At 31.3% G+C, this 15193-nt stretch overlaps 2 protein-coding genes across 10 annotated transcripts in view; one reads left to right on the top strand and one right to left on the bottom strand.

Moving 5' to 3' along the window:
* The window catches only part of LOC135128588 (disks large 1 tumor suppressor protein), a 1417771-nt gene that overhangs the window by 772099 nt on the left and 630479 nt on the right, over positions 1–15193 (top strand). The window lies entirely within an intron of this gene.
* Positions 13825–14952, bottom strand: LOC135129103 (cuticle protein 19.8-like). The gene is made up of 2 exons (XM_064056183.1): positions 14928–14952; positions 13825–14871 (listed from the first exon to the last, which is right to left on the bottom strand). Exons 1-2 carry the CDS (start codon positions 14937–14939, stop codon positions 13825–13827), a joined length of 1059 nt encoding a protein of 352 aa, XP_063912253.1. The 5' UTR covers positions 14940–14952.

Here is a 15193-nt window from a genome sequence, read left to right as displayed (position 1 = left end):
CAACATTTTTTTGTACTTTCCAACTTCCATAAATTATTCGGGCCTTATTTTTTTGAACACTCCTACATTTTGCCAAAATCGGCTATCGAAATACGACGTTTTTAAAAATTTCATTTCAATCCGAATATTTCTAAAATCTTGACTTGGAATCATAAAACTTATATTTTCGGAATTAGTACGTCAAAACCTATATCTCACAATTTTTTGAGAATGCTTGAACAACTTTTTCAAAACCAAAATTTTTCATTATGAAAATTTCGGAATTTTTCGACCACTTAATTAAAGACATTTTCTTGTACATTTCGTACTCCAGAACTTACTTTCGGCCCCATTTTTGGATAACTCCTATTATTATGTTTCCAGAATTGTCCATTTAAATGACATTTTTTTTATTTTTTAAAAATCTCATATCTAATGGAATACAAAAAATAATAAATTCAGATTTTTTCGACCACCTTAGAGACTAAACTAGAGACATTTTTCTGTACATTTCGACCTCCAGAAGTTGTTTTTGGCCTCGTTTTTTCAATAACTCCTACGATTTTCCCGGAATCACCCACTAAAATATGACATTTTTTGGATTTTTTTATTTCAATTCAAATCTAATATTTCTAAATCTTGTACTGGGACCACGCAATGCTTTATTTTTGGAGTCAGCAGGTCGGAACATATTTCCCAGCATTTTTTGAGGCTTTTTGAACCACTTTTTCAAAACCAAAATTTTTCCATATATCCTTATGAAAATTTTTAATTTTTGCAGCCACCTTCAACATTTTTTTGTACTTTCCAACTTCCATAAATTATTCGGGCCTTATTTTTTTGAACACTCCTACATTTTGCCAAAATCGGCTATCGAAATACGACGTTTTTAAAAATTTCATTTCAATCCGAGTATTTCTAAAATCTTGACTTGGAACCATAAAACGTTATATTTTCGGAATTAGTACGTCGAAACCTATATCTCACAATTTTTTGAGAATGCTTGAACAACTTTTTCAAAACCAAAATTTTTCAGTATGAAAATTTCGAAATTATTCGACCACCTTGAAAAGTTAATTAAAGACATTTTCGTGTACATTTCGACCTCCAGAAGTTACATTCGGCCCCATTTTTGGATAACTCGTATTATGTTTCCAGAATTGTCCATTTAAATGACATTTTTTTTTTTAAATCTCGTATCTAATGGAATATAAAAATAATAAATTCGAATTTTTTCGAACACCTTTGAGACTAAACTAGAGGCATTTTTTTGTACACTTCGACCTACAGAAGTTGTTTTTGGCCTCACTTTTTCAATAACTCCTACGATTTTCCCGGAATCACCCACTAAAATATGATATTTTTTGGATTTTTTTAATTTCATTTCAAATCGAATATTTCTACATCTTGTACTGAGACCACACAATGCTATACTTTTGGAGTCAGCACGTCGGAATATATTTCCCAGAATTTTTTGAGGCTTTTTGAACCACTTTTTCAAAACCAAAATTTTTCATTATGAAAATTTCTGAATTTTTCGAACACATTCCAAACTTAACTAAGGACATTTTTTGTACATTGTCAACCTCCAGAAATTACTTTTGCCTCATTTCTTCGATACTTCTTACCATTTTCCCAAAATATTGAAATCTGATAATTTTTTTGGATTACTTTTAGAAATTTATTTTAAATCGAATATTTCTAAAATCTTGCCTTAGGACCACCAAATGCTGTACTTTTCAAACCAGGACGTCTAATTCTATATCTCAGAATTTGTTGGGAATTTAAAAAAAAATTCGAAATCAGAATTTTTCAATTTAGTTATTAAACACATTTTCTTGTATTTTTCGACTTTGCGAAGTAACTTTCGTCCCCAATTTTTCGATAACTCCATTCATCTTTCCAGAATCGCCCATTGAAATACCACATTTTTTTTTGATTTTATTATTATTATTTTCGAATTTTTGCGGACTTAAAAAATGTTTGTTTTATCATAAAAATTTCGAATTTTTTTGACCAGCTTTGAAGCTTTACCAAAGACATTTTCGTGTACATTTTGACTCTAATTCCTACAATTTTTCCAGAATCGCCCATTGAATCGGCTATTGAAATATAAGTTTTTTTGATTTTTACACCGAAAACTATACCTCAGAATTTTTTGAGAACTTTTAAACAAATTTTTCAAAATCAAAATTTTTCAGTATGAAAATTTCGGTATTTTTCAATCACCTTCGAAACTTAAATATTAAAGACATTTTCTTATATATTTGAACCTTCAGAAGTTACTTTCGGCTTCATTCTTTGATAACTGCTATCTACTATTTTTCCAGAACATTTTAGTATTTTTTTTAAATTCAATTTTAAATCGAGTATTTCTAAAATTTTTGTCCTGGGACCCTACAATGCTTTATTTTTGGAGTCAGCACGTCGAAATCTATATCTCAGAATTTTTTGGGAAATTTCGAAACTTTTCAAAGTCAAAATTTTTCATTATGAAAATTTCTAACTTTCTCAACCACTTTCCAAATTAACTAAAGACATTTGCTTGTAGGTACATTTCTTCCTTTAGAAGGTATTTTCGCCTCGTTTCTTCGATAAGTCTTAGAATTTTCCAAAAATCGCCCACTGAAATGTGACATTTTTTTGGGTTATTTTTTATAGTTTCGTTTCGATTTGAATATTTCTAATATCTTACCTTGGGACAATGAATCACTATGTTGTTGGAATCATAACGTTGAAATCTGTATCTCGGAATTTTTTTAATAACTTTTTCAAAACGGAAATTTTTCAAATATAAAAACTTTTGAATTTCTCGACCACCTTGCAACCTTAATTGTTGAACACATTTTGTTGTATTTTTCGACTCCAGAAGCTATTTTCAGCCCCATTTTTTCGATAAATCCTACAATTTTTCCAGAATCGCCCATTGATGCACGGCATTTTTTTTGCATTATTAACAAAATTTACTTTCAAATCGAATATTTCTAAAATCTTGTCATAGGAGCATGAAACACCATATTTTTGGAATTACCACGTCGAACTTTATATCTCGGAATTTCTTCAGAACTTTAATCAATTTTTTCAAAACCAAAATTTTTCAATTTAAAAATTTCAGACTTTTCGACCACTTTCGAAGCTTAACAAAAAGCATGTTGTTGTACATTTCGACCTTCAGAAGTTCCTTTCGACCCCATTTATTCGAAAACTCCTACCATTTTTCCAAAATCGCCTATTGAAATATAAGTTTTTTGGATTTTTTTGAAAACTTGCATTTCAAACCGAATATTTCAATAATTTTACTCCACGTCCATAAAGAGACTATATTTTTCTAATCAGTACATCGAAAACGATATCTCTGAATTTTTGAGAACTTTTAAACAACTTTTTCAAAACCAAAATGCTTCTGTTATTATTATAAAAATTTCTGAATTTTGCGACCAACTTCGCGACTTAATTATTCCAAAATTTTTTAAGATTTTTTTTATAACATTTTCAAAACCACTATTTTTGTTAGAAGTGTGAGAAATTTGGAATTTCTTGACCACCTTCGAGTCTTAATTATTAAACATATTTTCTTGTATTTTTAGACCTCCCGAAATTAGTTTCGGTCCCATTTTTCTATAAATTCTTTCATTTTTTCAAAATCGCCCATTGAAATGCGATATTTTTTTGGATTATTTTCCAAAATGTTATTTCAAATTGAATATTTATGAAATCTTGCCATGGGACCATTAATTGCTATATTTTTGGAATCATGTCATTTCTTCTATATACTAATATCTTTTTTCCTCAATCGCCCATTGAAATAGGACTTTTTTTGAGTTATTTGTTAAAGTTTCATTTCCAATTGAATACTTCTAAAATTTTGCTGTAGGGCCAGGAAACGCTATATTTTTACAATCAGCACGTCGAAATCTATATCTTACAATTTTTGGAGAATTTTTGAAGAACTTTTTCAAAACCAAAATTTTTACTATGAAAATTTGTTAATTTTTCGATTACCTTAAGCTTAACCAAAGATATTTTCTTATACATTTTGACCTCCAACAGTTCCTGTCGGCCCCATTGTCGCGATAATTCTTACGATTTTCCCAGAAACGCCCATTGAATTAGGAGTATTTTTTGGGTTATTTTTTTAAATTGAATTTCCCATTCGGTATTTCTAAAATCTGGTCATGGGACCATAAAACACTATATTTTTGCAAATTACCACGTCAAAATTTATATCTTGGAATTTCTTCAGAACTTTTAGTCAACTTTTTTAAAATCAAAATTTTTCAATATAAAAATTTCGGAATTTTTCGACCACTTTCGAAGCTTAACCAAAGACATTTTCTTGTATATTCCGACCTTTAGAGGTTCCTTTCGGTCTCATTTCTTCGAAAACTCCTACCATTTTTCCAAAATCGCCTATTGAATTACTCCCCTATAAGTTTTTTGGATTATTTTGAAAACTTGCATTTCAAATCAAATATTTCAAAAACTTTACTCCACGTTTATAAAGTACCTACCTATATTTTTTTAATTAGCACATCGAAAATTACATCTCAGAATTTTTTGAGAACTTTTAAACAACTTTTTCAAAACCAAAATTTTTCTGTTATAAAAATGTCTGAATTTTTCGACCATCTTCGACGCTTAATTATTAGTGATATTTTGTTGTATATTTCGACCTCCAGAAGTTACTTTAGGCCTGATTTCTTTGGAAATTTCTACCATTTTCCAGAACAATCCATTTTAATATGACATATATTTTTAAATTTTATTTCAAATAAAATATTTCTAGAATCTTGTCCTGGGACTATACAACGCCATATTTCTGGAAACAGCACGTCGAAATCTACATCCCAGAATTTTTTCAGAATTTTTTAACTTTTTAAAACTCAATTTTTCAATATGAAAATTTCGGAATTTTTCGACCACTTTCGAAGCTTAACCAAAGACATTTTCTTGTATATTTCGACCTTTAGGAGTTCCTTTCGGTCTCATTTCTTCGAAAACTCTTACCATTTTCCAAGATGCCAATAGAAATATGAAATTTTTTTTAATTCTTCTCCAAAATTTTATTTCAAATCGGATATTTCTAGAATCTTTCCTTCAGACCCTTAAAACGCTATATTTTTGGAATACACGCGTCGAAATCTCAGAATTTTTTGCGAACTTTTAGACAACGTTTTCAAAGCTTGCCGAAAGACATTTTCTTGAACGTTTCGTCCTCCAGAAGTTTCTTTCTGCTTCATTTCCTCGATAACTCCTACAATTTTTCCAGAATCGCCATTGAATTATAACTTTTTTGGAGTTATTTTTTTGAGTGGCTTTTCCAAAACCAAAATTTTTCAACATGAAAATTTCGAAAATTTTCGACCCCCTTTCAAGCTTAACCAAAGACATTTTCTTGTACATTTTGACCTCCAAAATTACCTTTCGGTCTCATTTTTTGGATAATTCCTACCATTTTTCTAGAATCTCCTATTTATATAACTTTTTTGTTTGGGATATTTTTTTAAATTTTATTTCATATAGTACATCGAAATCTATTTCACAGAATTTTTTGAGAATTTTTGAAGAACTTTTTTAAAATCAAAATTTTTCACTCTGAAAATTTCCTGTTTTTTCGACCACCGTCGAAACATATTATTAAAGACATTTTTTTCTATATTTTGACCTCCAGAAGTTACTTCCAGCGTCATTTCTGTGACAACTCCTGCCATTTTTCCAGAATCGCCCATTGAATTATGACTTTTTTTTTGATATTTTTTTTTATTTTATTTCAGTGCGAATATTTCTAAAATTTTGCCCTGGAACTATAAAATGAATCATCTCGTCGAAATCCATATTTCAGAATTTTTGAGTACTTTAGACAACTTTTTCAAAGACAAAATTTTTCCTTATGAAAATTTTGAATTTTTCGATCACCTTCGAAACTTAATGAGAACTATTCTCTTATACATTTGGAACTCGAGAAATTACTTTCGGCTTCATTTCTTCGATAGCTCTTACCATTTTTGAGTCATCCATTTAAATATGACATTTTTATGCATTAAAAAAAAACTTTTCAAATCGAATATTTCTAACATTCTTGGAATCAGCATTTTTTTCTGAAAATTTCGTTAATTTTCACTAAACGTTTTCTTGGAGATTTCGACCTCCACTAGGTAATAATTAATGAGAGTAACATGCATTTAGTGATTCACCCTGTATATTTTTGACATTATTTTTTCTAATATTTTCTTTAATCAAATTATTGAAAAAAAAATCAAATCATTACACAATGCAAAAGAACTACTAGGTCTACTTTAGAGTATGGAAAAATAATAGGTTCCCCATTTCCGTTTGTCTGTCGTTTGTCTGTCATCTGGCTGTCATTAATTCATTATTTACCGTCCTATTTATTTACCACTGTAAATCTTCCTGCTGCTGTCTGTCTCAAAGGAAAACTGTTTTCTCTTTAATGTAAAGCAAAAAGTTTGAAATAAAATTTAGAACGAAAAACAAATTTATTTATTTTTTGTTTATCTACAAAAACCCAAAGTTGCCAAGACTGAGCTCTAATTTCCTTTTTGATGTACTTTGGTAATTCAAATTTGTTTAAGGCTATTACATTACCTGTCATGTGGTTCCCCACCTGAAAGTAAAAGGTTACAGTAACTAAAATTAAAAACCCAATTAGGGAGCAACCCGTGTAGTAATTGAATTTTAAGTTGTTGCCTCGCAGGTTACCATTATCTTACCATGAGCGCCCTCTACTTGTGATTTTAAGTTTAATGGAGTTTCCGATACGCTTAAGGAATTTTGTTAGTGAGGGTTAAAAGTTCGTCGACTATTTGTCAAGGCTGCCGTCAATAAATTCGGTAGGAAGATTCTATAATAAATCTATCTTTCATTGGGTGCTTTCAGCAGCCGAGAGAGTAAAAAAGCCATTACCTAATGGACCAATAATTTGATATTCCCGTGTAAACCCGCAACGAACTATTCATGTTTTCCCCGATATTATTTTAAGTGGACTTTCCCCGATTTATCAGACGCAGCAATTTGGCCCTTTTGCGCTTGCCTGGATTTTCTCTAATCGCGGAGAAAATCACTCCAGACTGCCTTCTTGTTCGATAGCAAGCCACGACCCTCCCCGGCAATTAAAACATTTATTTTGCCAAAATAAAACAGACACCTAAAGACCGTTCGGAGAACATTATCGTCGTTTTATCCTCCACTGCGCTCTCTAAATATTACCCTTGCTTATTTTTACGGGAGTGTAAAATTTTCCTGGTTGTGCCCCTCCGGCATTCCTGCTGTCGCATCAATTTCTATTACAGTCTTGTTTTCTTCATTGCGTCCTCTAATCCTTGTTGTTTGCCGCTTTGAGATTTGTAGACAACATTCGTTTCGTCTTGCACCGCTTCCCATTACACGGCCGTTCCGCAACGAAACGGAGAACTGGATATGGTAAAAACGAAGAACAACCTCATAAAGTTGCCATTTCGAGGGAACAGGTTCGAATTATAGGCAACGCACGCGGGCACGCGTTTAACGGATTGCATAAATCAGGCTTAAAGATGACTTAAGTAACGTTCGAATCAACCAATCATCTTTTGGTTCATTGGCTCGCGCGTAAAATTACCAACACTAATCTGCATTGAGTTTTTTTCTCTTAATTATGATGAATAATGTCGAAGTTACAAAGTTCTAAATTGGTCGAGGGTTATGTCAACAGAACTTCCCTCACCGCTGAAGTGTAGCCCAACAAATTCCGCTTCTTTGAAAAATTCGTAACAAAAAATGCGATTTTGTTTTCTTTTTTTGGCTTGATGTTTTCTTTTTGTTTCTTGAAATTTTCAGTTCGCAATTTTTCGCGCTCTCAAGCTTAAATTTTTCAAATTTTCATGTTGCCAACATTTGAATTTTTCAGTTTTTAGATTTTGAAATTTTTCGGCTTGAGTTTCTCGAGCTTTCAATTTTTAATTTTTGATTATTTCGCTTGCAACTCTTTTGGTTTTTTATTATTTTTTTCTGTCAATTATTCAATTTTTCAAGTTTCGATTTTATAATTTTTTGTTTTTCCATTTTAGTTTTTTCAGTTTTTCGTTTTCGATTTTCAGATTTTACAATTTTGCTATTCTTCAATTTTTTATTACTTCAAATTTTCGATTTGAACTTCAGGTTTCTATTTTATTTTTTTTTTTTTGTATTCACAATTTTTCGATTATGTATTCAAAATTTCCATTTTTTATAATTTTTTGATTTTTTTATTTCTAATTTTTCGATTCTTCAATTATTTAAATTTTTACGATATGCATTTTTTCGAGTTTTCATTTTTAAATTTTTCGGTTTTCCGATTTTGAATGTTTGTTTCAATTTTTAGATCTCGCAATTTTTCGATTTTCTTTAATAATAATGAAATAATAAGTACTTCACGAGTTTTCAATTTTTAGAATTTTCAATTTCTCATTTCTTTACAATTTTTCGTTTTGCAAATTTTCCTCAATTTTAATTTTTTCAGTTTTTCGTTTTTTCAATTTATCATTTATCTCATTTCTTCAATTCTTAGAGTTCGCTTCAAAATTTGTCGAGTTTTCAACTTTTAGATTTTTAAATTTATCAATTTTTAAAGTTTTATGTACTTTAGTTTCTGAATTTCTCGATTTTATTCCATTTTTCCGTTCTTCGATACTTAAATTTTCGAATTTTTAAATTTAAATTTTTCAGTTTTTTAATGTTTCAATTGCCCGGTTTCGAATATTTCGACTTCTGGATCTTTCGGTCTTTTAATTTGTCGATTTTTTAAATTCTCGCTTTTTCGATTTTTTTTTTAATTTTTCGATTCTTAGGTTTTCCATTTTTCAGGTTTTTGATTTTTCAATTTTTCAATCTTTGAATTTTTGAATTCTCGATTTTTCAATTTTTCGATTTCCTGTTTTACTGATGTATAAGTTTTAGGATCTTTCAATATTTCGGTTCTTCAGTTTTTCAATTTTGCGACTTTTCAATTTTCCAATTTTCTGATGTTTCAATTTTTCGAATTTTCAGTTTTTTAAATTTTTGATTAATCGATTCCAGGATTTTTCGATTTTTCAGTTTTTCGTTTATACAATTTTTCGAATTTTTAATTTTTTGATTTTTCAGTTTTTTTGATGTTCCAATCTATCGATCCTTGGATTTTTCGGATTTTAAATATTTTGATTTTTTGTTCTTTCGATTTTTCAATTTCTTCTAAATACTTCCCGTTTTATCAAGATTGTTGTTTCCTTTTTGCAATTTTTCGACTTCTCAACTTTTCGATTTTTCGATCTTTTGATATTTCGATTTCTTGATTTTTTTTTTTAATTTTTATATTTCTCATTTCTTAAATTTGTCGATTTGCACTTTTCCTTTTCGATTTTTTATTTTCTCAATTTTTTCAATTATTCGATATCTAAATGTTTGTTCTAATTTTTTGTTTATTCAATTTTAATATTTTCAGTTTTTCGTATTTGCAATTTTCGATTTGCGTTTTTTCAATGTATCATTTTTTTTATTTCTTCAATTCACTTTAAAATTTCTGGAGTTTTAAATTTTTTTTCGATTTTTATTTTCTTTATTTTTTCAATTTTTCGCCTTTTCAGTGTTCTGATTTTTTCTTTTTTCAATGTGAAATTTTCAAATTTTTTGAGACTGTTCAATTTTTCGATTTGCTATTTTTCAGTTTTTAAAAATTTGGAAAATTCGGTTTCTCAATTTTTCAATTTTTCATTTCTTCAATTTTTGATTTGCAATTTTTTTAGTTTTCATTTTAAACATGTATCCAATAATGATTATAATCTTTAAAATTTTTTAATTTTTCATTTATTAGATTTTTCAAAATTTCAGTGTTCCGATTTTATAATCTTCTGTTTTTTCAGTTTCCATTTTTTAATTAAGTATTTGCAACTTCATAACTTTTTCAATTTTTAGTTTTCCATTTCTTCACAATGATTCTTTTCGGTTTTCCATTTTCTGTATTTTTACAAGTTTTCGATTTTTCATTGTTCTGCTATCATAATTTTCTCTTCATTGAATTCAAATTTTTTTAATTTTCCATTTTTTAATTTTTTGATTTGGATCTCTTCAATTTTTTACTTTTAAATTTTTCAGGTTACCGATTTTCTAACTTTTGGATGTTTCAGTCTTTAGGTTTTGCATATTCCTCCATTTGCAATTTCATGAGTTTTCAATTTTTATTTTAAATTTTAAATCTTGTTAATTTTTTAATTTTTAGTTTTTTAATTTTTCATTTTTTTAAGTTTTCCATTTGTAGTTTTTCATTTAAATTTTTTGTTTTCTTTATTTTTTCAATTTCTCGTTTTTTTAATGTCCTGATTTTCTAATTTTTCTATTTTCATTGAGTTTTCAAGTTATGGAATTTTGATTTTTTTTGTGTTTTCAATTTTAAATTTTTCAGTTTTTCATTTCTTCACTTTAAGGTTTGCAATTTTTCTGATTTCCATTTTAAGTGTGTATCTAATAATAACTACAAGTTAAAAACATTTTCACTTTTTCAATATTATGATTTTAGATTTTTTTCATTATTCAATTATTGGATTTTAACACTTACTCATTTATTCGTTTTTTCTCAAATTCTCAATTTTGATTTTTCAATTTCTCAATATTTGATTTCTCACCTTTTCTATTTTTCGGTATTACAGTTTTTAGACTTTACAATTTTGACAACTCTTTGATTTTTCGATTTCACAATTTTTAAATTTTCCTTTTTTTCGATTCGATTCGTTTTTTCTTTCTTCCAATTTTTCAAGCCACTATTTTTTTGCTTTTTAATGTTTCAAATTTTTGTTTCTTCATTTCTTCAATCTTCCACTTTTTCAATTTTGCATTTTTTGTTTTTTCAGTTTTTCAATTTCTTACTTTTTCAGATTTTATTATTTTTTCGATTTTTCAACTGTTCTAAAAAATGGGAAAATTGGAAAATCAAAAATGAAAACACGAAAAGTTATAAAATAAAAATTTTGAAAAATCTATAAATTAAAAATCAAGAATTGAAGAAACGAAGAATTGAAAAGTTGCAAGATTTAAAAATTAGAAACTTAAAAATCAAAAACTGCAAAATATAAAAAACTAAATATTGTACATCGAAATATTGCAAATTCAAGAAATTGGAAAATCCGATAATTGCGAAAACCAGAAATTGCAAAATTGAAAAATTTAAAAATAGGAAAATCCAGGAATTGAAAATGGAAAATTTACAGAACCAAATAAACGAAAAACTATAAAATCGAAAGAAACAATGAGAAAATAAAGGAAATGAAAAACGAAAAATTATCATATAAAATCCGGAAAATTAATTTAAAAAATATAAATCAAGAACTTGAGAATTTGTGGAAGCGAAAATTTGAAAAATGTAAAAATTGCAAAATTGAAAAGTTATGAAACCGAAACACTGAAAAAATGGAAAAATTGCAAAATAAAAAAGAAATAAAAAAATACAAAAAATTCTGATTAAAACGAGTCATCGTAATATTTTCCATATTTTAGACAGGATTTATTTGGAAAAATTTTGAGATGTCGTCATAATTTTTTGGGAGGGGATAATCGAATAAATTTTGATTTGAACGATTTACCATGCTAACGATAACCTTAAAACGTTTGTAAAATTTCATAGTATTCGGTTTTCCTGTTTCAAAATCGCAAAATGTTGTTATAAAATTTTGATTTTTTTCCAAAAAGTTGAATGTTTAAAATGAAAGCTGGACACTTATTTTATCCTATTTAAAAAAAACAAATTTCTTATTGTAAATTTTGCAGATGTTGTCCATATTTTGGTTGGTCGATCCAGAAATGTCCAAAATTTTTTAATGAGTTTTGAGATGACGTCATTAGTTTTCTGCAGGGGATGCATACATACATTTTAATAGTGTAGAGTCCAAATGGGCGACCCTAGCAACAGCTTTGTAGCCTTGTCACTTTTTTAGCGAAGGTCTAGATAAAACCCGAACTAGGAAACTAGTGCATGACTGCGTTAATTATGTTATATAAATCATCGTTCCTCGGAATCTGAAAACTCCTAAGGCTGCGTAAAACGTTGATTAAAAAAATAAATTTATGTAAATATAAATATTTATTAGTACAGTGACACAGCAACTACAAGAATTGATAGTGTACCACCCAATTTTCAACATCTCTATTTCTATCTATGGAAAAAATTGTAACTTTTACGAATCCTGTCCTGTTCACACCCATTCCTCACATCTTTTAACACTCACTTGGTAATGATTTTTTTTATGTTCCATTTAATTACCAGCATTTTATTAAATCCACAACCTTTAAACAAAATTAAGAGGGCAAAAAATACGACAGTGTTGTAATCGCGCATAGTCAATGAAATGAAAAAATGTCACTGTACTTGACCTTAATGTCACATTCAAGCTTCTGAAAAATCTAACAATTTAAGAAACCGGTATAATTAATAACAATAATTAAAAATATGTGGTAATAGTCGATCTCTTGCCCAACATTTGCATTAACGCGGTTTATTCGCAAACAAGTTTTAAAAAATCATACGGGGAGAGCTACATGCAAAGAACTGAAATTATTCATACGAAAATAATACCATTAATAAAGTACTATAATGCCGAAAACGAATGAATTGAAACTCTGTAATTGGATAAAGCAACAAAAAAAAATTCTTTCATAGGATTTGTAAAAGATAACGAATCTCGTTTGTACATTGATATTTGTAGATCTTTTATTCAATAGGAGCAGTTTTTCGGGCCGGGTTTAAATAAATAATTCTTTGGTTGAGAGAACAAAATGGAATTATCTTGCCATCATCGTTTTTCTTTGCTTTCTCGGTTTTGCATAAAACTGTGGTGCGAGTTTGCTTTCACGTGACAGCCGAGACACAAAAGTCCAATGTTAATTACGAAAAAAGGTTCTTTCAAATAAAAAATCTGTGCAGAGGAGTTTACATTTCTATTGTCTTCACTCATGGTATTGCTAACCCTATTTTTATAAAAGTAATAGAATCCATCCGTTTTATAACCCTAGAGTATGAAAGAGTAGGTTCTCCGTTTCCGACTGTCCGTCGACTGTTGCAATTTTTTTTAGACAAATACTTAGTTTCCAAAAGTGCTGAACTGATGCTTATGAAGTTTTAAATATATTTTAGGAATAATAAAAATTGAAAGATCTAAAAATTGAGGGACGCAAATATTGAAAAAATCCCGAAACTGATATATTGAAAAATTGAAAAACTGATATACCTATCGGAAAACCGAGGAATCGAAAAACTTTAAAATCGAGATATCGAAAAAATTAGTAATGTAAAAATTTTAAAAATCATAAAATTGAAAAATCGCAAAAAAATATCGAAAAACTGAGAAACCAAAAAATAAAAAAACCGAGAAATCGACAGGTTCAATTGATAACTCGAAACGTTGAAGAATAAAAAACTTAAATTCTTAAATTGCAATATCGAAAATCTGAGAAATCAGAAAACCGAAAAATCGAAAATTTGAAAAATTGGTGCAAATATCTACAATTTTGATTTTTGTTTTAGTTATAATAAAAAATTTTAAGATGACATCATCAATTCCTAAGGGAGGGGGGGGCGAGGGGCATGAGGTAGTATATTTTGATTAAATATTCACCATGCTTTCTATAACCTTAAAACGTTTGGAAAATTTCAAAGCATTCTGAGATGCCTAAGGTAAAAACTCAATTTATAAACCAGGTATTACGCATAGCAATGCGTAATGAAGCTATTACGTACAACTGTGTTCAAATTGAACGACCCCATAAATGAAACTAAATTTTACTATTGACTCATATCAATATTTATTCTCAAACATAATAAATAAACAATTAACAAACAATCAGTCCTTAGTGGAGAACAGAGGCGGAGTAAGCTAAGGGAGCGTGGACCTTAGCGATGGGGGCGGCGTAGGAAGTAGCGATGGGTGCGGCGTAGGAAGTAGCGATGGGTGCGGCGTAGGAAGTAGCGATGGGTGCGGCGTAGTGGGCAGCTACTGGGGCGGCATAGGCAGCAGTACGGAGGACTGGAGAGGCAACAGCGGCATAACGGGCAACTGGGGCAGCTACAGCGGCATAACGGGCAACTGGGGCAGCTACAGCCACGGGGGCGGCAACACGGGCAGCTACGGCAACTGGGGCGGCAACACGAGCAATGGGGGCAGCTACAGCGACTGGGGCGGCAACACGGGCAGCGACGGCGACTGGGGCGGCAACACGGGCAACTGGGGCAGCTACAGCGACTGGGGCGGCAACACGGGCAGCGACGGCGACTGGGGCGGCGACTTTAGCGACAAGGGGTTCCCTGTGGACTACAGCGTTGAATCCGTTGATGGGGTCGGCGGTGTATTCGACGGTACGACGAGTGCCATCGGGATCAACGAGGGAGTAGCTGCCTTGGACGACATCTCCGGAGCGGGATTCAACCTGGCTCTTGGAGTCTCCGGTCAAACCGTCTTGGACGTCGTATCCGAAAGAGTACTGTGGGTTGGGGTCGTATTCGTCAGCGACGACGGTCTTGGCGACGGCAACTGGGGCGGCTACGGCACGAGCGATGGGGGCGGCGACGGCAACTGGAGCGGCTACGGCACGAGCGATGGGAGCGGCGACGGCGACGGGAGCGGCATAACGGGCTACGGGGGCGATGGGGGCGGCTACGGCACGGGCAATGGGAGCGGCGACGGCGACTGGAGCGGCAACACGGGCTACTGGGGCGATGGGGGCGGCTACAGCCAATGAAGCACGAGCAATGGGGGCTGCATAGCCTCCGTAGGCGATGGGAGCGGCTCCATAGGAGATGGGGGCGGCTCCATAGGAGATGGGGGCGTGGGAGAGGGTGGCTGGAGCGCTGACCAGACCAGCACTGGCGTAAGCGAGTAAAGCGCTGAGGACCACGAGCTGAAAAGGAAAATTTGTTATTGGAAAATCCAATGGTTTTAAGGTGATGATTGTACCTTGAATGCCATTGCTGTTGCCTGATTGTCAACTGGATTGTACTGGCTATTCGAGAATTGTGATCGGCTTTTATACTGGGGTTGACGGTGAAATTGCGCGGGTGAGTTTCATCATGACTGCACCTTGAATTAGGCTGAGTTGTGCAGGTTCAGGTTTTGATTGTGTCACATGAGTTAACATTATGGGTAGCGGCACAATAAAATCGAAGAACGGGTACCTCTAATCAGACAACATTCTTTCGAAATGTGGTACGAAATTTTCAGTG

This window comes from Zophobas morio, unplaced genomic scaffold, assembly GCF_036711695.1.
Source record: "Zophobas morio isolate AGI-343-1 ecotype UQ-CSIRO unplaced genomic scaffold, CSIRO_AGI_Zmor_V1 ptg000014l, whole genome shotgun sequence".
NCBI classification, from domain to species: domain Eukaryota; kingdom Metazoa; phylum Arthropoda; class Insecta; order Coleoptera; family Tenebrionidae; genus Zophobas; species Zophobas morio.
This window is presented reverse-complemented; position numbering and strand designations above follow the sequence as displayed.